At 38.6% G+C, this 20,519-nt stretch overlaps 1 protein-coding gene across 6 annotated transcripts in view; it reads right to left on the bottom strand.

Moving 5' to 3' along the window:
- LOC111374370 (phospholipase SGR2-like) overlaps positions 1-20,519 on the bottom strand; it is a 36,521-nt gene that overhangs the window by 2,749 nt on the left and 13,253 nt on the right. For 5 of the 6 annotated variants that reach the window (XM_022997034.1, XM_022997032.1, XM_022997031.1 and 2 more), the window contains 11 exons: positions 13,671-13,739; positions 7,694-7,864; positions 5,832-5,981; positions 5,215-5,280; positions 4,588-5,127; positions 4,459-4,513; positions 4,230-4,342; positions 3,676-3,748; positions 369-471; positions 190-283; positions 47-109 (listed from right to left, as the gene is read on the bottom strand). In XM_022997034.1, coding sequence (XP_022852802.1) covers positions 47-109; positions 190-283; positions 369-471; positions 3,676-3,748; positions 4,230-4,342; positions 4,459-4,513; positions 4,588-5,127; positions 5,215-5,280; positions 5,832-5,981; positions 7,694-7,864; positions 13,671-13,739 — 1,497 coding nt within the window. The remainder of the gene's footprint in view (positions 1-46; positions 110-189; positions 284-368; positions 472-3,675; positions 3,749-4,229; positions 4,343-4,458; positions 4,514-4,587; positions 5,128-5,214; positions 5,281-5,831; positions 5,982-7,693; positions 7,865-13,670; positions 13,740-20,519) is intronic. The other variant, XM_022997033.1, reaches the window with a different exon arrangement.

Raw genomic sequence — 20,519 nt, 5'->3', positions numbered from 1 at the left:
TAAAATTGAAAAATAAAAAATAAAGTAAAACGACTGAGGCACCCACCCTTGCTGTGTTTAAGTGATTCATCAAAGCCTGAGAGCCTGAAGATAACCCTTCCTTAAATTCCTGTGCAAGAGGATGAGCACACAATATAAAAGGAGCAAGCACAGTAGCATAGGCATCATCTAACATTATATTGTCATTACCTGAAATCCTATATACAGCCGTTTCCCACCTCTGTGATAAGGAATAATGATCGGACGTTGGTCTATAAATTCTTTACAGATAAGAGGCTCTATTCTGTGAGGAAAACAAATACTACTTCATATGAGGTCAGAAACCAAAATGGTTCAAAAGAATTGTGATAGAAATTGTAAAGACAGACCTATATGCCACAGGATCAAAAGGATGAAAGATGTTAAACATTTGTTGACATGTTGGCATCTCTTCATTTATATTTTCTGCTTCCCAATATTCTTTTGCTTTCCCTAGCAACCCAAAATAGAAGAAAAATAATTTGTTCAACATATAACAGGAGACAATTGAATGTAACAAGTCTTACATGTAGGACCTGCTCAACTGATCAAATCCTCATCTTAAACATGTGGGATAATCATGGGAAAACCTAAACAAGATTTCAAGTTCTGAACTTGAATTGACAAAACCAAATATGAAATGATTCCCGCCCTACTTGGAAAACTAAGCAAACTAAGACTGTATCAAGCTTTCAAGTCTTACAGAATTTGTACAAGATGGAAATAAATTAAAAGAACAGGAGGATATTCTCTTGACTGTGCAATTCAGTCAAATGTTAGACTAGAAAGCTTCATCAGAGTGAACTTGTAACAGTTAGCAAGCATCAGCAGTAACAAAATATGCACTGAGATTGTCCGGAACATCACGAGAAAAGCAAAGTGTGTGCACTTGAAGAATAGTGATAAATGCACCAAGTATTTCCACTCTTTGGTCAAGAGGAATGCCAAAAGGAACTTCATTCCAGCTGTAATCATGAGGGATGGTAATTATTCTACCTCCCAAGAAGAGGTGGCGACAGAATCTGTTCACTTTTATAGTGAATTGTTGGGACAAAACAGTTTTGGACAGCATGTAAATGCTGAAATTTTAAGGAGCGGACCTACTTTATCGGAGGAAAATGCTATGTTGCTTGTCCGGGACATCACGAGACAAGAGATCAAAGATGCCCTTTTTAGTATTGGGGACGACAAATCACCGGGTCCAGATGGATACACATCTTGTTTTTTCAAAAAATCATGGGATATTGTTGGCAATGATTTTGTGGAGGCAATTGAGGAATTTTTTTAATCGAGGTCTCTACTCAAGCAAACCAATCACACAAGCATTGCTTTGGTACCAAAGGGAAATCATTCTACGTCGGTTGGGGACTATAGGCCCATTGCTTGTTGTAATGTTTTTTATAAAATCATTACAAAGACTCTTGCTTCTCGGTTGAAGCCTATGCTTGATTCCATTATTGATCAAGCACAAGCCGCATTTGTGAAGGGAAGGAGCATGATTGAGAATATCCACTTGGCCCAAGAGCTATTGAGGCAATACAACCGCAAGAGGATCGCTCCTAGATGCCTTCTTAAAATTGACCTAAGGAAGGCCTATGACTCGGTGAATTAGGATTTTCTTGTGAAAGTCTTTTAGGGATTGGGTTTCCCCACTACATTTGTTGATTGGGTTATAGAGTGTGTGACAACTCCATCTCATTCCATAACTCTTAATGGCACTCTGCATGGGTTTTTCAAAGGGAAGAAAGGCCTTTGTCAAGGTGATCCTTTATCTCCTTCCTTATTTATTCTATGCCTTGAATACTTCTCTAGAATGGTAAAGGAGGCTACAAATGATAGTCATTTCAATTTTCATCCTAAATGTGCACACCTAAAGATTACACACTTGGCTTTTGCGGATGACTTGATGCTTTTTGCTAAAGGGGATGTGATATCGGTGGATATTTTAATGAAGTGTCTTTCAACTTTGGTGCCATGTCGGGTCTCAATATAGATGTTGGGAAATCTTGTCTTTACACTGCGAGTATTCATGGTCAAGACTTCGAGGATATCCTTGCACTTACAAATCTTCCAAAAGGTACCATGCCATTTCGCTATTTAGGCATCCCACTTGCGGCTGAAAAATTGAAAGTAAGCTCATATGATTCTTTTACCAATAAAATTTCTGCATATATTGGTGCATGATCGACTTCTTCATTGTCATATGCAGGTAGAGCGGAATTTGTGGGAGCCGTTCTACAATGAGTGGAATGTTTTTGGCTATCCATTTTTCCCATCCCGGCTACGGTAATTTCTAAAATCATTAGTCTTTGTCGAAGCTTCTTATGGGGATCCCAGAAACCATTGGTTGCTTGGAATCAAATTTGCCTACCAAAGCATGAAGGTGGGCTTGGATTTACAGACATTAAAAGTTGGAACGCTGCACTCCCTTCCAAAACACTTTGGAACATTCACAGTAAGAAGGATAGTCTATGGATTAAATGGATAAATGAGGTTCACCTTCGAGGGACGGACTTTTGGAAGTATAGAGTGAAGAAAGATGATTCCCCACTACTAAAAAAGTTGTTGGAAATTCGGGACAACATCATGAAACCACAACATGAAATCCAAGCTGGGAATGGACAGATTAATTGAATTGACAGAAGCTGGCAGATTCAGCACCAAATCTGCTTACGATTTCTTCAGACCGAAAGGAAGGAAAGCCGCCTGGGCTACCTCTGTTTGGGATGGTTCTACTACTCCTAAACATGCCTTCATTCTGTGGCTAGCTGTTCGGGAAAAATAGCAAACTAAAGACAGATTGCAGCACCTTGAAATGGACCGACACTGCCCCTTTTGTGGACTTACGGAGGAAACTTCCCAACATCTCTTCTTCTTATGCTCGATTTGTAAGGATGTTTGGGACCATATTCAGGATTGGTTGGGTATTAAGCGAAGAATGTCTACCTTGTTGAGCTCAGTCAAATGGATGAAAAAGGAAGCTTGAGGTAAGAGTTGGCAAAGTAGAGCAAAACTTATTGCACTTGCAACCACCGTGTACTACATTTGGATGGCAAGGAATAGAAGTATTTTTTAAGGTATTAAGCCGCAAGTTGACATTATTGTTAGACGGATTAAAGCACATGTATACAAAGTTATATTTACTTTGTATCATTATGTTTTAATTCATTTTGAATCTTTAGTAGTGGCCCTTTAGTTCGTTGTTGGTCAATCTTTTCTTTTGATCTACCCGGGTATTCTCGGTGTACATGTTTGGTTATTTTGCCTTTGACTTCCTGGGTATGCCCAGTATATATGTATTGGTTACTTCACTTTTGATTTCCTGGGTATGCCAGGCGTACTTGTAAATGAATTTTGATCTATGAAATTTTACATTTACCGATCAAAAAAATATATATATGCCTTGAGGTCATATAAGCTTCAGTTGACATATTTGACTTCAATTTACACAAAAACTTGATTAGGCGAGGGGAGTGAAAATCAATGCTACTCGAAGCAGGAAATGCGTCAAAAGGAAAAATGAAAATGTGAAGACATGATTTAATATAATTTTCTTCAAAAAGCAAACTTAAAGAATCCCGGAAACCACTTCCAGAATCGGAGAAACAAAGAAGATAAGAACAAAGATGTATAAAAGTAATAATAATTAACCATTACCTATCCCAATACGAACATTGCGAAGAGCGAGAAACACTCCAAGAGGAGATCCAACAGCAAAGAATGTGTCAACCTAACATCAAGAACCGTCTGAATTAAACGAATACCAACTTTAGCATGGAACACAGGGCAAAGAGAATGGTGGGAGAATTAAGAGAAGTCATGTATGCAGGTATGCAGGTATTAACAAATACAAATTTGTCTAGACTAGAAGTTGTCATGTGTTCAAATGGAAACCTGAAGTTCAAAGAAAATGAATAAAGAGAGTTCAGCAAGGATCAAAAGGAGGAATGGAGCGAGTACAAACAATATATTTAGTAACAGGTTGGCAAACTTTATAAATCAACTTATAAATTGTCAAACTTCATTTTGAATCACATATTACAATAGATCCTGGAGTAGTAAAACCGTTGATAAAATCTTTGCAAATGGAGGCTTAGTCTTATTTATGAATAATAGGTACTCGTATTCTAACCAGCATCATAAGATATGCTTCTCATGCTTAGAATGAACCAAGCGATAGTCCTAAAGGTATTATCCTGGAAGAAAATTACCTTGAATTCTAATTTTGTGTATCTTATTTGAAGGGTATTGGTCTTCAAGGAATCACTTGGCTTAGGTAGAACCCTCTCTGGATCAGGTTGATTTACTCCAGTTGTCTTCTCCCCTTTCATATGTAGCATGTAGCATTAAGTACCAGGCACTCAATTTATGAACACTATCAATTTTAGATACCAAACAAAAATATAGTCTAACAACACTTTAACTGATCCCAATCCATACCACTGTTGGCACATCCAGATTCAAATTCTTTGACTTTGGCTTTCAGCAAAACAATCTGAAACTTAAGTGCATCACTAAAAAGAGAGATTAAAATATCAGGAAATAAGACAGAGATTAATTACATATCACCTCTTCCCTCAATGATTTGATCGTTTCAGCGTTGTTACTGTCGAATGGCGCGTCATCATTTTTATTGTATAGTGAACTCTTAATGCTATTTGGGTCATTCATCATTTCACATTTATAGGATGCAATGGGTTTCCAATCAACAGAAGGTTCATCTACATTTTTATCTGATGATGAGGCATCATTTGTCTGCTGGGGACCACCATCTGTTGTAGTCAATTCATCTGACTCTGATGATGCTGGAGAAATCACTGGATCATAAGATCCCTCCCGAGGTTCTTCCACAAAGTCCTGATACTGTGCCTCTCCCTGTGTGTTCTCTTTCTCTTCAGGACCTAACATGCTTTTACATTTAATATCTACAGAGTTCTCGTCTCCCAAATTTAAGATAGATGTCAACTCATTGCTGTGAAGATAAGACGTCTCACTTCTACTGTGAGTTTTGTACATCCACTCCATCGGGAAAGGGGAAGACAAAGTCTCTTGATGACAAAGTATATCATAAGATAGAACACTTCCTAGAGAGTGTCCAAACAAGGAAACCTATAAAAATAGAAAACAATTGCATGACTTGGTCACATAAAGAATACGTTCAACTATTCAAATTATATATCCATGTTTCCCACGTACCTTTCCTTCATAACCAGGATTCCTCTTAAGAAACTTCAAATATAATCTATTAAGTTGGTTGGACACCTGACAAAGACATGAATTCAATCCAAACTTCATAAAAACTCCTGACTAGTTAATTAACATTTATGAAAAAGGAATTGAATTGAAGTTATTCAGAGTTTCACTAGAAATAAGAATCAAAACTAAAGGGAATTAAAGGACAAATCTATGGAGAACACAAAATTTCATATTCTATCCTGTATTTTCTATAACCATTTATAAGAAAACAAGAATTTTCCATATTCTTTCCTATATTGTTATGCTTCTTTCTTCCTATTCATGATTGGGCACCTGTATTATAATCCTTATTCTACATGAGAAGTGCACTAACACCTATAAGCAATTTAGTGTTTTAAGATGCTCCAGTAACTTTTATATAAGTTATAAATGATAAATTACATAATCAAGACCAGAGGAAACTGAAGAGCCTCTTCTACATCAAAATTTACAGCTAAAAGAGCCCTGATAAGCAGGCACAATTATGAGAGAAGGATCAGAAGAAAAACATGAATGGGAATGTCAAAAATGATCAAAAAGAGTAGAAGACATATGAAGAAAAAAGATTAAACCAGTACCGAGTCAATGATGTCCTGGCAATATATGGGGCTCATATAGTATAAGATATCATGAACCGTTGCACTCAATGTAGTACGCAGCCCTCGGACACCATCTAAAGTGATTTTTTCAACTGCAGCTTCACCGCTAAGCATCAAACCCTTCCTCCACTGGATAAACCAAAAAAAGATTCAAGTAAAATTAGAAACATGACGTCTATCATCACAGAATCAGAAATGGGAACATAATATTTCCCATATATACAAATCTAAAAGCAAATCCAGTGCTACTTATAGAGCAATCTGATATCACTGATGAGATACACTTGTCATAAGAGGTAAAAATCTAATATGAGTAAAGCTTCAGCAACCAAAATTCATAGTCAATAAATTTTTGAGCAGCCCCTTCCTTTCCATATCACAGCATTCATATTTTGATTAGTAAATAGTTATTCAATTGGAGAGTTCCTCTATAGTTTAAATGATTAGCAAGAATCTCCACATTGTGCATGGATAATTAACATGTAGAAAGTTTACTGATGTCAAAAGATCATAAAACCTATAAAGGGTCTGGATGGAACAACTTCGGAAGGGTTAATGATAAGCACAAGGGTACATTTTTCATAAAAATGATGAAAAGATTACATTTGAAATGGACATTTGATCTGACCTTCTAGAGGATGAATACAATGACTCAGTCAAACCCAGTGAAAGAATTTACAGAAAAGCATCCCATTATTTCTATGGAGTTATTTTCAACCATTAATTTGGACAACTGTGAGACTTCGTAAGCCATTTCACATGCAAAATACATGGCCCGGATCTAAACTAAAATGCAGTCTTCCTAAAGAAGCTACCAACATTTAGGAATAATATTCAAGCAATGACTATTCTAGAAAATTTCACAGAAATGATGGAAATCCATTTCTTGGACAAAATGATCAAGGACTACTACATATGTATCTACAAAAGCTATGTACAGGAATCCTGAAAGATGGTGATGTAGGCAGAATGACTTATTATCTATCAGAACCCATTGCACCATGGCTGAAAACTAATCTCGTCTCAGCCTATCCAAAATATGGTGGTGTTGGCAGAATGACTTTATTGAAGTGCCAGTTGAATCCCAAATGACACTGGATTGTGATAGAACCCCATATTAATAGTTAGTTCAATTGCCATTTGCACTGGGGCATCATGGGGATTTAGGAGAATAAATAGTATAGGAAGGCAACATTATATAAATAGGAGGAGGATATTCAGAAAATGGGAAACTAGGGAGAGGAGAGAGTTGAACCCCTCGAAAGTTCAACATTTTATAATTCATCTTCATTTAGCAATACAATTTTACATTTTCTACCTTTGCTTCATAATCTGTGTTGGTTCCTGCCAGATCGCTAATGCTGCTGCAGAACTAAATGGTTGGACACACCATGCATAAAGCCCCTCTCACTTAAGAAAAGTGATGAGAGAGATGGAGAAAGAGCATACATAAAACAAAGAAGATCTTTTTCTCCTTGTTAATCTTGTATGTACATACATATACTGATGTCGCTCCTCTAAATCTCACCAAGTAATGATTGCAGTTTAGAATAATAATAAAATGTTATTATTAATTGTAAAGTTGGTCAATTGTGTGTCTATAATGATCATCCTCTCAGCATCCTTGCCTATGGGAACCAAATTTTGTGATGACCCTTGTAACAGAGTATACAGCTAAAAGTAGTACCAAAATCCATTTACAACATAAAAAACGGGAGGAACCACATGGGTAATTCTAGTCGTATAAGCATCATCAAGGAACTCCATAATCCAAAGTGCACTATATAAAAAATAGCAAATGGAGAATAACAATGCTAATGAATTATGGAACTGCACTGTACCTGACATGGAATGAAGAGAACTCTTTGGGTGCCAAGCTGGTGCAAAGTAAGGTGTCGTTCAGCAAGACTTGCTGTTACATGGCGAAAATTTGCAACATCATCCACCAAATTAGAATTCGCCAATCTTTGACCAATACCATGAACCATGAATACTAAATGCCGTACAGGAACCTACACCAGAAATTAGCAATATATCACTTGCAATTTAGAGTAACTTCTACTTCATGAAAGTTCACTAATGAAACAAACGTAGAAGAAATAGTATAATGAAACTGTGAATACGACATAGGATTACTGCACTGCTACATATTAGAATTTGAACCTGAATACAAGGCATGATTGCTACAGTCTGCATGCAAATAGCAGAACAAGCTCATGAAAATATGATAAAATATCTCAGGACACATAAACAAGTCCAAGCTTTAAATCCTAGTCTTTTTAGGTTCAAACGGCCATTTAAAAAAAAAAAAAAAATTTTGATAAGTAATCAAATAATTTTATTAATCAATGGATAATACATGGGAGGTGTATTATCAAGTTAAACAAGAAAGAAACGACATAAAATTTGACAGCCCTTTTATGTAATTGGTGGCCGCAGCATTAAACCAAGTATACAAAATCATATAGAACAATTATCTAATTTGCTCTATTATTCTTGTTTGGTCTTCGAAACAGCGGCTGTTCTTTTCTATCCATACACACAATACAATGCATCCTGGAATGAGATTTCATGCAAACATATTATCCTTATCTTGAAATTTTCTCCTTCATGCTCTCACTACGTCTTCTATGCACCTAGGGAACACCCAATCCAAATGTTGAGAAGCTAAAAGATTGTTCCACCACCACCGAACACCGTCACAATGGAGGAACAAATGGTCAATCGTCTTCCCATCTCTCTTGCACATATAACACCATTTGGTCACATAAAAACCTTTTCTTCGAAAATATCCACCGTTAACGCCTACCCCCTCACAACCGTCCACAACAAGAAAGCCACCCGTGGAGGCAGTTTACATCGCCACACCATCTTTCAGGGAAATGAACTCTCAGCCGGTTCCAATATGGATCTAAAATAAGTGCAATTGAAAAGATACCATCCCGTGCCAAATTCCACATACTCCGATCATCCTCTCCTACCTAAATATGGGCCTCGTGCAAGGAGGTTAAAAACAGTGCACAATCATCCGATTCCCAATCTTGCAAACCCCTCTCAAATACAATATTCCAACTGTAACTTCGATAATATGTGGCTAGTACATCATTCACCATAACGAAAGGCTCCAAAGCAATGCGATATAAAGAAGGAAACCGTGCCTTTAGCGGGTAGTCTCCACACCAACAATCATCCCAAAATCTGATACTAATGCCATTCCCCACCACATAAGTTAATTTCTCACGAAAGTCATTCCAACCTCGTCAGATATACTTCCACAAACTCACCACATAAGATTCACGACCATCGATCGAGCACCAACCCCCTTCATCACGCCATTCTTCGCTCCGATGATTTGTTTCCAAAAACTCCCCTTCTCCACTCCAAATCGCCACAACCACTTGCCTAATAAAGCATTTTAAATAGAACAAGGCTCCGCAATCCAAGGCCCCTGTCTTTACAGGAGAACAAACCACACCCCAACTAACCAAATGGAATTTCCTCTCTTCCCCTAACCCTACCCAAAGAAATTTCCTTTGAATCCTCTCTAATCTGTTTGCCACTGTAACAGGAATAGGAAACAGTAACAAGAAATAAGTTGGGAGATTAGATAGAGTAGATTTAATGAGAGTAAGGCGGCCTCCTTTCGAAAGGTACATACGCTTCCACCCCGCTAACCTCTTCTCCACGCTTTTGATTATTCCATTCCAAATATGTTTACTTTTAAACCTTGTCCCTAACGGGAGCCCAAGATATGACATAGGCAACTGGAATGGCCTCGGATTTCCTTAAATTAATCTTCAATCCTGACACCACTTCAAAGCATAGAAGTAGCCAACGCAAGTTCCTTAATTGCTCATTATCAGCATCGCAAAGGTTCAGTGTATCATCTGCAAATAGCAAATGGAAAACCTATAAGTGTCCAACCGTAGACCCCCTTATCAATCCTTCTTCCACAGCTTTCTCAAGCATCCTACTAATTGCCTCCATAACGATCACAAACAGCAATAGAGACAAGGGATCCCCTTGCCTCAAACCTCTACTGCTTCGAAAATAACCCTCCGGGTTGACGTTGACCAAAACTGAGAATGAAACGGTAGAGATACAGAATTGAATCCACTTATACCACTTTTTTCCAAAACCACATCGCCTGAGCATGTACAAAAGGAACTCTCATTTCACATGATCATAAGCCTTCTGAATATCGAGTTTACATAACATTCCTGGCACCCCCAAACGCAATCTAGAGTCAACGCATTCATTCGCTATAAGCACAGAATCCAAATTTTGACTTCCTTTCACAAAAGCATTTTTGACTCTTAGTTACCACTTTCCCAAGTGCCTCCTTCAATTTGTTCAACAGGATCTTCGCGATAATCTTATATACCCCACTAACTAAGCTAATAGGGCGGAAACCTTAATGTCAACTGCTCCCGGTTTCTTTGGAATCAGCACAATAAATGTAACATTAGAACTTCTCAGGAACATGCCGTACTTAAAAAAATAAGTAAGAACATCTATAATGTCCGGTCCCACCACCTCCCAAAAGCCTTATAAAATGCGAACGAGAAACCATCTAGTCTAGGTGTCTTATCATCATTCATAGTGAAAACCACGTCCTTGATTTCATCTTCTACAAATGATCTCTCTAACCAACTAGCATCCTCCTCCGTGATAGTTGAAAAGTCCAGTCCATCAACCTTTGGTCTCCAATCAAACTGTTCTCGATATAGATTTTGATAGAATCTCAACATCTAATTTCCAATATCCTGCGAATCCTCATAAGTAATCCCATCAACCTCCAACACGGTGATAGAGTTTCTTGCACCTATTTGAATTGGCGACCCTATGAAAAATTTAGTGCATTTGTCCCCCTCTTTCAACCATGTAACCCTAGATTTCTGGTGCCAGGCAATCTCCTCCATCTCCACCAGTCTCTTCAACTCTCCCCTCAACATTCCACGTCTCTCCCTCTCCACCCCATCCAATCCTCGACCCTCCTCTCGCCTATCCAATTCTTCTAATTCTAGAATACATTGATTTTTACGCTAATTAACATCACCCACCACCTTTTCATTCCACTTCTTCAGATCCCTCTTCAAGGCTTTTAATTTCTGGTCCAACACATAACTGGAAGACCTCCTGAATTCATAAGATGCCCACCAATCCCCTACTCGCTCCGTAAAGCCATCTACTTTAAGCCACATCTTCTCAAATCTAAAAGGCATTCTTCCACTACACCTCACATTCCCCGATAACAAAATAGGGAAATGATCAGAATAAACCTTCCCCAATCTCCTCTGAGTGACCTCTGGATATTTGGCCTCCCACTCCCCACTAATCAGAAATCGATCTAATCGAGATGAGACAGGATGATCTCGGTTGGATGAACAAGTGAAGTCTCCTCCAATCAAAGGAATGTCTACTAGCGTATTATCCCTAACAAAATCTGAGAAATACTCCATAGCTCCTGTTAATCTCCCATCACTAGACCTCTCAGTAGGAAATCGAACCACATTGAAATCTCCCCCAATACACGTTGGAAGGTCCCACCAAGACATCATACCAGCCAACTCATCCCACAAACCACACCTACTCTCATCAGTATTAGGCCCATAAACTCCTATAAACAACCAATGAAAACTATCCCCAATATTTCTGAACAAAAAAGAGAGAGGAAATAGCCCCTCACTGACCTCTTCCATATTAAAAACACTCGTATCCCACATGACTAACAAACCAAAACACTCGTATCCCACATGACTAACAAACCTCCTGAAACCCCCGATGACCGGACATATTGATATCCGACATGCTGTCCCCCAATAGACTGCTCACAATAGCCCTTGACACAACCTCCAACTTTGTTTCTTGAAAGCATACAAGGACAGCGCTCCAACCTCTTAATAGATTTCGAATACTAATCTTTTTCCAGCTTCGTTCAGCCCCCTCACATTCCAGCTGATTATTTTTGGGATCATCTTAACACTCTGCCATCCCTCCCCATCAAACCTCTCCTTGAATCGCCACCCTTAACGTCATAATTGACTAAGCATTCGAGCCGCTTAAGTTCACTATCACCTTTTCTTCTTGTCTTCCCACCTGGTGTGCCCATCCCTTGTCCCCTACTAGCCTCCAATTCCTCAAATAATTTCATTAGCCTAGTTTCATATCCTTCACAGGATACACCCATCATCTTGCTGAAATCCAGAATTTTTTGGATAACCTAGCTAGATGGCGGGGGACTAATGTCAACAGCGCTAACTTCCACTATCTCCCCGACATGGAGAGGGTCATCCTCCACCAGTACTACATCGCTATCCATATCTTCCTTTTCAACACCATCAACCCATACCACCAAAGGTTTATTATTCCCCAAGTCCCTCTCTTTCATAGACTTTGAATGTTTCCTACAGTGAGTGTTCACAACCATAGCTGCTGATCCTGTCGCCCCTTGCTGTTCTTCAACTCCTGTAGCTGGGCTTTCTGCCAATACAACTCTAGTCTCTTGCTCCATCACTGAGTCAAATCCCTCTATTGGCCTCTTGTTCACTGCATCGTTGTAAATGGGACCCTTATCATTTGTTGCATCCAGTACCATAAGCCCCTGATTTAATGTATCCAGCTCCCCTTCCTCAGCCAAATGTTCCACTTCCACCGCTCTAGTTCGTCTCAGAGATTCACCACTTGGCTCAACCAGCAACTCTTTATTCTCGGTCCAGTTCGATGTCAACTCCTTGGAATCCAAGTATACAACCTTCTTACCATTTGACGGGCATTCATTCATGTCCACCCCACACTTGTGACAGTAAATCTTCCTGAGGCCCACTTCGTACTCGCTATCCATCAACTTAATTAATTCCATGAGTTCACCTTTTAGTGCCAAGATGCGAGCTCTCATATCAACTCTATACACGGGGCTAGCATATTCCGAGATTTGCTCGCGTGGGTAACTCCTATCCTTAATCTCCCTTTCCTCATGCAACAGTACCCGCTAATCAGCATTTCGTTGAGGCTTGCATATTTGTTGTAACTCCGACATAAGTTAGCCCTTGCTTGCTCACTTCTTCGACTGTTCGGTACTTAACCTTATCTCTAACAACATAGTTAATAACTTTCACGTAGCAATTTCATTATTTCTATCTCCTGGCCAACATTCAGTAATTAAACCCAAATGGATAAATTGTAGAAAATCTAAAATCTCGACAAACAGATAGCACCCTTTGCCCATTGCTCATTAACTTCCCCAAGAGAAGCAAGTTTTGGCTTTCATATTTGTCACACTCGTACGATCCCAAAGAAGTCTGAGATCCACTTTATCAGTCTTTGCTCGGCCCTTTCCTCATTCACTATGCTCCTGTTTGATGGGGATTAAAATCAGATTTTTAGTATATTTTATTAAAAGTTAATGAAATTTGTGGTTGAAAAGTTCAGGGTCCATGCAATGTTATTAAAATTAATTGTTGACTTTGACTTAAATTGAAATCTAGATTTTAATTCCTATCAAACAGGGGCTATATATTTTATGACTTAAATAATAAATATCTATATTTAATTGAACACAGATGATTGGGTTGCATTCTAATCAGTGATCAAACAGACAAGAAATTTTGGGAGTAAGAGAGCTATAACAGGATACAAAAACAGGGTTATTTCTTCGATCTCGCATGCATACTCCAGACAGCTGAGCACTTATGAAAAATATCCCATCTTTGTACATACAACTATCATTTAAGTTTTATCATAAAAGTGTATCGTAAACTTTAACTGATGATGTATTATCAGAATATGTGACCACACTCAAGATGTTACTTGGCATACCTGTGAACAATAATCATCCATTTCTTCCTCTTTCTGCTGACGTAATTCTTCCTGATAAATAGAAAGACACTAAGCAGTCATGTTATCCATGTTCAACAATGAAGAACAAGATAGTTCAGGAAAGCTGTACTATTCCATTGTTTACTTGAAGAAATTATAAGAACAAAGAAACCTTGGTTTTGGAGACTGGAACATGATACAAGTTCTGAAGCAGTCAAAGAATAAAAGGAATAGATGTCCACTAACGCTAACTAGTTTCCCTAAAACCTAATCATGCTTGTGAGAAGGATCACCATTCCTTTGCTCATATCCTTTCAGTTTCCACTTTGTAAACAATGAAAGTAGAGGTACGTATGATGATTTTTATGCATCTACAAATATTTGTACACACTTGGTGCTTCAAGATTGTTATGAGCTATATGCATTAATTTAAGCTTAAATACAATCTTTACATATACAACAGATGTATATATGACAGGTGCATAAGTTTAGAATTGTTTTCCTAATTAGATAGGATTATTTCCTCATCAAAAATATCCTCTGTATGTATATATATGCATAACCCGTTTATGAATAAAGTGAAAAAATCAATTATTCTCCTAAATCAATTTACATGGTATCAGAGCAAACCTCTTAAATTTTTTTTCTTTGTCTGGGGGTCAAGCTCCCTGATTTTTCGTTTGGCGAGGTGCAGCTGTGACATCCGGTTGGTGTCGACGGTCTCCAACCCTTTGAGTCTTCGGTATCAATTTACCTCGATAAAATCCTCTTCGTGTCTTTCTTTTATATATATAGAAATTTTTTGTATTATATACAATGAAACCTTAACTATACAAAGGAAAAAATAATCTAAAAAAGAAAACTAATTATATAAGGAAACCTTTCAATTTATTGTAAATCACATGCCTCTAACCTGATTTTTCGTTTGGCGAGGTGCAGCTGTGACATCCGGTTGGTGTCGACGGTCTCCAACCCTTTGAGTCTTCGGTATCAATTTACCTCGATAAAATCCTCTTCGTGTCTTTCTTTTATATATATAGAAATTTTTTGTATTATATACAAGGAAACCTTAACTATACAAAGGAAAAAATAATCTAAAAAAGAAAACTAATTATATAAGGAAACCTTTCAATTCATTGTAAATCACACGCCTCTAATCCCCCCCCCCCCGGGTCAAATTGATGATGGTGAGTCCACAAGCATCAATTTGTTGACAAAGAAACTATGGCGAAGGCGAGTTAGAGATTTTGTTAAGATGCCCGCCATTTGTTGACTAGTGGAAACATGTGGTAGATCGATGACCTTGGAGTCATAGGCGTCCCGCATATAATGACAATCTACTTGAATATATTTGGTGCGTTCATGGTATACCGGATTAGCTACAATTTGAATAGCACTAGTATTGTCACTATGTAGAGGAGTCGGTTGCGATTGGAAAATACCAAGTTCTGCAAGAAGACCACGCAGCCACACAATCTCAGAACAAGCAACGGACATAGCGCGATATTCAGCCTTAGTGGAGGACTTAGAAGCACAATTATGTTTCTTACATTTTCAAGAAATGGGAGCATCACCCAAAAAAATACACCACCCAGTAGTAGATCGACGAGAGTCAGGACAACCAGCCCAGTCAGTATCACTATAAGCTGTGACCTCAAGAGGTGTTCCCCGAGGGTAGAAAGACCACGATGAGGAGTCCCAATAAGATAACGAATAATGCAACGAACCGCTACCAAATGAAGATGACGAGGAGCATCCATAAATCTACTGATAGTATGTACTGCAAAGGAAATATCCGGACGTCTGATAGTGAGATAAATGAGACTACCCACCAATTTCCGATATAGAGTAGGAGACGGAAGAATATCACCCTCGTCTTTTCGATATTTAACATTAAGCTCTAACGGAGTATCAACGGAAGAGGCATCAGATAACTCAACCAACATAATCAAATCTCGAATATACTTATGTTGATTCAAGAAATTACCATGCGGTGTTAGTATGAACCTCTAAGCCTAAGAAGTAAGTGAGATGACCAAGGTATTTCATATGAAAAAGTCGAGTGAAGATGCTGTTGAAGCTTTTGAATAAGAGTGTGATCCGATCCAGAAAAAATAATATCATCTACATATACCAACAAGAAAACGATGCGAGCAGTACTCTGATGAAGAAACAGAGATGAATCAAACTGACTCTGAGTAAATGAGAAATCCAAGAGAATGCGGCGAAACTTGTCAAACCGTGCTCTTAGTACCTGCTTAAGACCATACAAAGAGCGCTTTAGCTTACAAATAGAGTCAGCTAAGGGAAGAGGCATACTAAATGGAAGTTTCATATAAATGTCTTCCTTGAGGTCCCCATGTAAGAATGCATTCTTCGCATCCATTTGATGTAAAGACCGAGACTTGGAAGCGGCAACTGATAACAAGAGACGAACTGTGATCATCTTTGCTACAAGAGCAAATGTCTCATCGTAATCAATTCCATACTCTTGACGATTTCCCAAGGCAACCAATCGTGCCTTATAGCGCTCAAGAGAACCATCAGATCGAAATTTTACTGAATATACTCATTTACTCCCAATGGGCTTCACATTTGGGGACATGGCACAACCTCCCAGGTTTGATTTGCCTGAAGAGCCCCAAGCTCTGCATTTATCGCCTATTGCCAACACTCTTGTTCCACAGCCTGTCTATAGGAGGAGGGAATGGAAATAAAGTTAAGGGTAGTAAATATAGAGCTATGAGAAGAGTAACCGTACCTATCTGGAGGCCGAAAAACACGGGAAGGGCGACAAGAGGAGGAAGATCATCTGGTGAAGAATCTAATATCGTAAGCGGAGGATCAGGGGATTCTAGAGGGTCAACTGTCTGAGAAGAAGACTCATCAATTGTGACCAGTGTAACATGCCTACGAGTGTAAACTAGACCCGACTTGTATCGAGATGAACCTGTAGGAAAATCAGACAAGATAGAGAACACGGGAGGAGAAAGAACAACCTCAGAGGTGAAGAAAGATTGCTTTTCAAAGAATACAACATTACGAGATATCCTAATGCAATGTGTCGTGGGATCTTACCAAACATATCCCTTATGATTCCCACCACATCCCAAAAAAACACACTTTGCAGATTGAGGTGGTAAATGAACAAAACAAACACAACCAAAGGGACGAAGATGAGAATATGTGGGATAATGGCCAAAGAGTTTATAAAATGGAGAAGTATTACCAAGGGTGGAAGAAGGCAATCGATGTATGAGGTGAATAGCTGTAGACAAGGCTTCATACCAAAAACGAGAAAAAACAGAAGATTCAATCAAAAGAGCTCTAACCATGTCAAGAAGATGACGACTCTTGCGTTTTGCCACCCCATTTTGTCGAGGAGTAGAAAGACAAGTTCGTTGAGAAATAATACCTTTGGTATGTAAGAAAGATTGAAACGCATTAGACATATATTCATCTCCCGAATCAGAGCGTAGGACTTTGATTAAGGAAAATTGATTGTAAATGAGGGCAAGAAAACCCTGAAATATCGAGAAAACCTCACTCTTCGCACGAAGAAAATAAACCCATGTAAAACGACTATAGTCATCAATAAAAGTGAATTTGTGAAGCATGGGAACCATGAGAAGGAAACGGTAAAATTTTACTCTTAGCAAGTTTACATGAAGCACAATCAAGTGAAATAGAAGAAACTGAAGCAGAAGTTTTATTACCAACCAAACCAGAGTTTAACAAATGTTGCAATACATTATTATTGGGATGTCCCAATTTCTTATGCCAATCAAAGATATTAAAAGTAGCGGAATTGCAAACAATGGGAAAATGCGAAACAGGTTTTGGTGAAATAGGAAAGAGACGTCCCTCCTTAGGCCCCCTCATGATCGTCCTCCCGAACACCTGATCCTGTACAAGACAGCTTGAAGAAGAAAAAGACACGATGCAATTGTTATCAACAAGTTGACCAATACATATAAGGTTAGTTGATAGACTAGGAGATACTGAGACATTTGACAAATTTGGAGATATATCACCCATGACCAAGATAGGAAGTGAATTACCATCGGCTGTACGTAAATGGAGAGGTCCAATATATGGTCTAAGATTATTAAGCAATCGAGAATTATGGGTCATATGGTTAGAAGCACCTGAGTCTAATAACAAAGACGAAGAGGTTGTTGATGAATTACCTGAGACCCCTAAGATCGACAAAGCAGAGATAACCATTTGTTGGATCATTTCAGGAGTGATGGTATTTTGGGAAGAACTGGGAGAGGCTGAAACTTGAGAGGATGCAACTGGCGTAGCAGAATTGGAGGCTAAGGTAGCGATAGCAACATAACCTGCTCCAGTCTTATAAGGAGGACGAATAGGACACTCCTTAAATAACAAGTCCAGACTTCTTGCAATAATTGCACATTTTTTAGGACACTGAAGAGCTATGTAACCAAACCCTTTACAACTGTAACACTGCACACTAGACATATCCCGAGATTTAGATCTCCCTTGAGCCACATATGCAACTGAAACCGGTGCTATTTGATTTTGTTGCTGTTCCAAAGAGGTATGAGTGATAAGACACTGCTCCTCTCTCAACAACTCACTCAAACATCCATCCAGCGTTGGGATAGTGATGCAGGATGAAAATGAATTCCTGCAAAGTAGTTAGAACAGGCAGAATATAGCATAACCAGAAGATGAAGAAGAAGACGGAAGCAGTAAGAAAGGGGGAGGAACCGGAGAGAAACAAGGGGGAACGAGGGGAGACCAGGGGACAGAAAGGGAGAAGCAAGGGGGAAAACGGCCGACTGCAAGCCAAAACCAACTTTCAATTCTAATTCATCATCAACTGTCTCAAATGAGAAACAAAACAGAAATAAATAGCAAAACACAAACCCTAAAGAGAAGGGCTTGGGCCAAACCCACTAAACAAGCCCAATAATGAAAACATAAACAATAGTCCAAATAAAATATAACTAATAGTCCAAATAGAAAATAATAAATGGATGTCCGCATCAACTCTCCCGGGGTGGGAGAAATACTCGACCCCGTCGAGTAGATAAAGCAGAATGTTGCACTAAGTCTGATGTGAAAGGCTCCAAGTCATGCCACGGGGGACGATCTTTCTCGATGACCAAATACCGAAACTCCACAAATAATAACAAGGATAGTTGTAGCTTATCCTCAAGGATATGATCCAACCAAGGAGGACGATCTTTCTTTGTAATCACATACCGATACTGAACTCCCAATAGTAAAAATTCATGCCACTCATCTCCAAAATCTTCCTCATTGGTCAACACAACCTGTTTATCTAAAATAGCATCAACTACATTTTTGTGTGCTGTGACATGTGTTATTGGAGTGAAAATGGTAATATATTTAGGTTGGGGATCCACATAAGGAAGTAGAAAATGATCATCAAGGAAATTAAAAAGGCCTTTGTAAGTAACTAAGTCTTCAATATGTAAAGTAGAGTGGTGGTCAAAATGTGATGAAAAATTAATGACATGTGCGTATGGAGCAACATGCTTTAAAACTTTAAAAGGACCAGCACTACCGGCTTGTAATATAACATAATCCCCAATATGAAATTGAAAATATTGTTTATGCAAATCAGTTTGAAATTTATATAATGCATTACTTGCGTGAAGTTGGTTATTGATCTTAATATGCAAGTCATGAAGATGATGCACAAATGCGTCAACTGATATCGACACACTAGCATGTGGGGACATGGAAATAAGGTCTAACGGTCGCCAAAACTCATAACTATGAACAGCTTCAAATGGATTCAAACCTAGAGACCGATTTACAGAATTGTTATACGCAATTTCAACAGTTGGGGGAATCAAGTCCCAATTTCTAAGATTTTTTCTGGACTAGAGACTTGAATAAATTGCCAGGACTTTGGTTAACAACTTCATTTTAACCATCAGTTTGAAGTTGGTCAGTAGTGGGGAATGTTGATTTAATGCTAACCACAGGCGACTAGATTCTCCAAGGGTGACCAGTGAAATCATCAAGCTCTTTGAGTTGTGTAAGGGTATGACACATAACATATGACCGAGAGTTGTCAGAAACAAGGGGTATACTATCTAAAGTCTCGGGAAGAGTCTGGAGTCCACCTAAAGAAGTGTCCTCACTATCATCCAAGTCATCAAAATCTTCAAGTTTAGGTTCATAGACTAGATCTTCTAATGGCATATCTATTACATTCTTTCGTTCTTCCATGACTAAGGTTCGATTAGTACATTTGGAAGAAATGTGGCCAAAGTCCTTACAGCTGACGCACAACAAGTGAGAAGAAGTCCTTGAAGTTTCAAAAATTGTACCCTTATTTTCCAAGATTGTATAAAGATTAGACGGGGAAGGTTTTAGAAGGGACTTAACGGGAGGAGGTGGAGCCAATGAAATCGAAGGATGTTTGTCAATATGTTTTCTACATGGAGAAGAAGATCTTAGACTATCACGACATTTACAATTATTTTTCCAAATAGGAGGAACATTAGACGGAGAAGACTTTATGATAGACTTATGACGAGGCGACGCTAATGGGATGGGTGAACGACGATGACCACGCCTTTCATATGGAGTACTAATAATCAACTCATAATCTCGAGTTAACGAGTAAGCGTGATCAAGAGTAGTGACACCTCGAAGAAAAAGCTCACGCCTAAGATCATCTCTCATACCTTGGCTAAACCTACTCAAAGTCGTAGTCTCGTCCTCAATTAAATGACATTTGATTCGAAATTCCTCAATTGTGCGATATACTCAGTTACTAGTTGATTTCCTTGTTTAAGGGCATTCCATTGAGTAAGAATTTCCAAATTATCTTGTTCTCGC

Source organism: Olea europaea, unplaced genomic scaffold (assembly GCF_002742605.1).
Source record: "Olea europaea var. sylvestris unplaced genomic scaffold, O_europaea_v1 scaffold124, whole genome shotgun sequence".
In the NCBI taxonomy this organism is placed as follows: Eukaryota; Viridiplantae; Streptophyta; class Magnoliopsida; order Lamiales; family Oleaceae; genus Olea; species Olea europaea.
The sequence above is the reverse complement of the archived record's forward strand: the minus strand, read 5'-3'. Positions and strand labels throughout refer to the sequence as shown.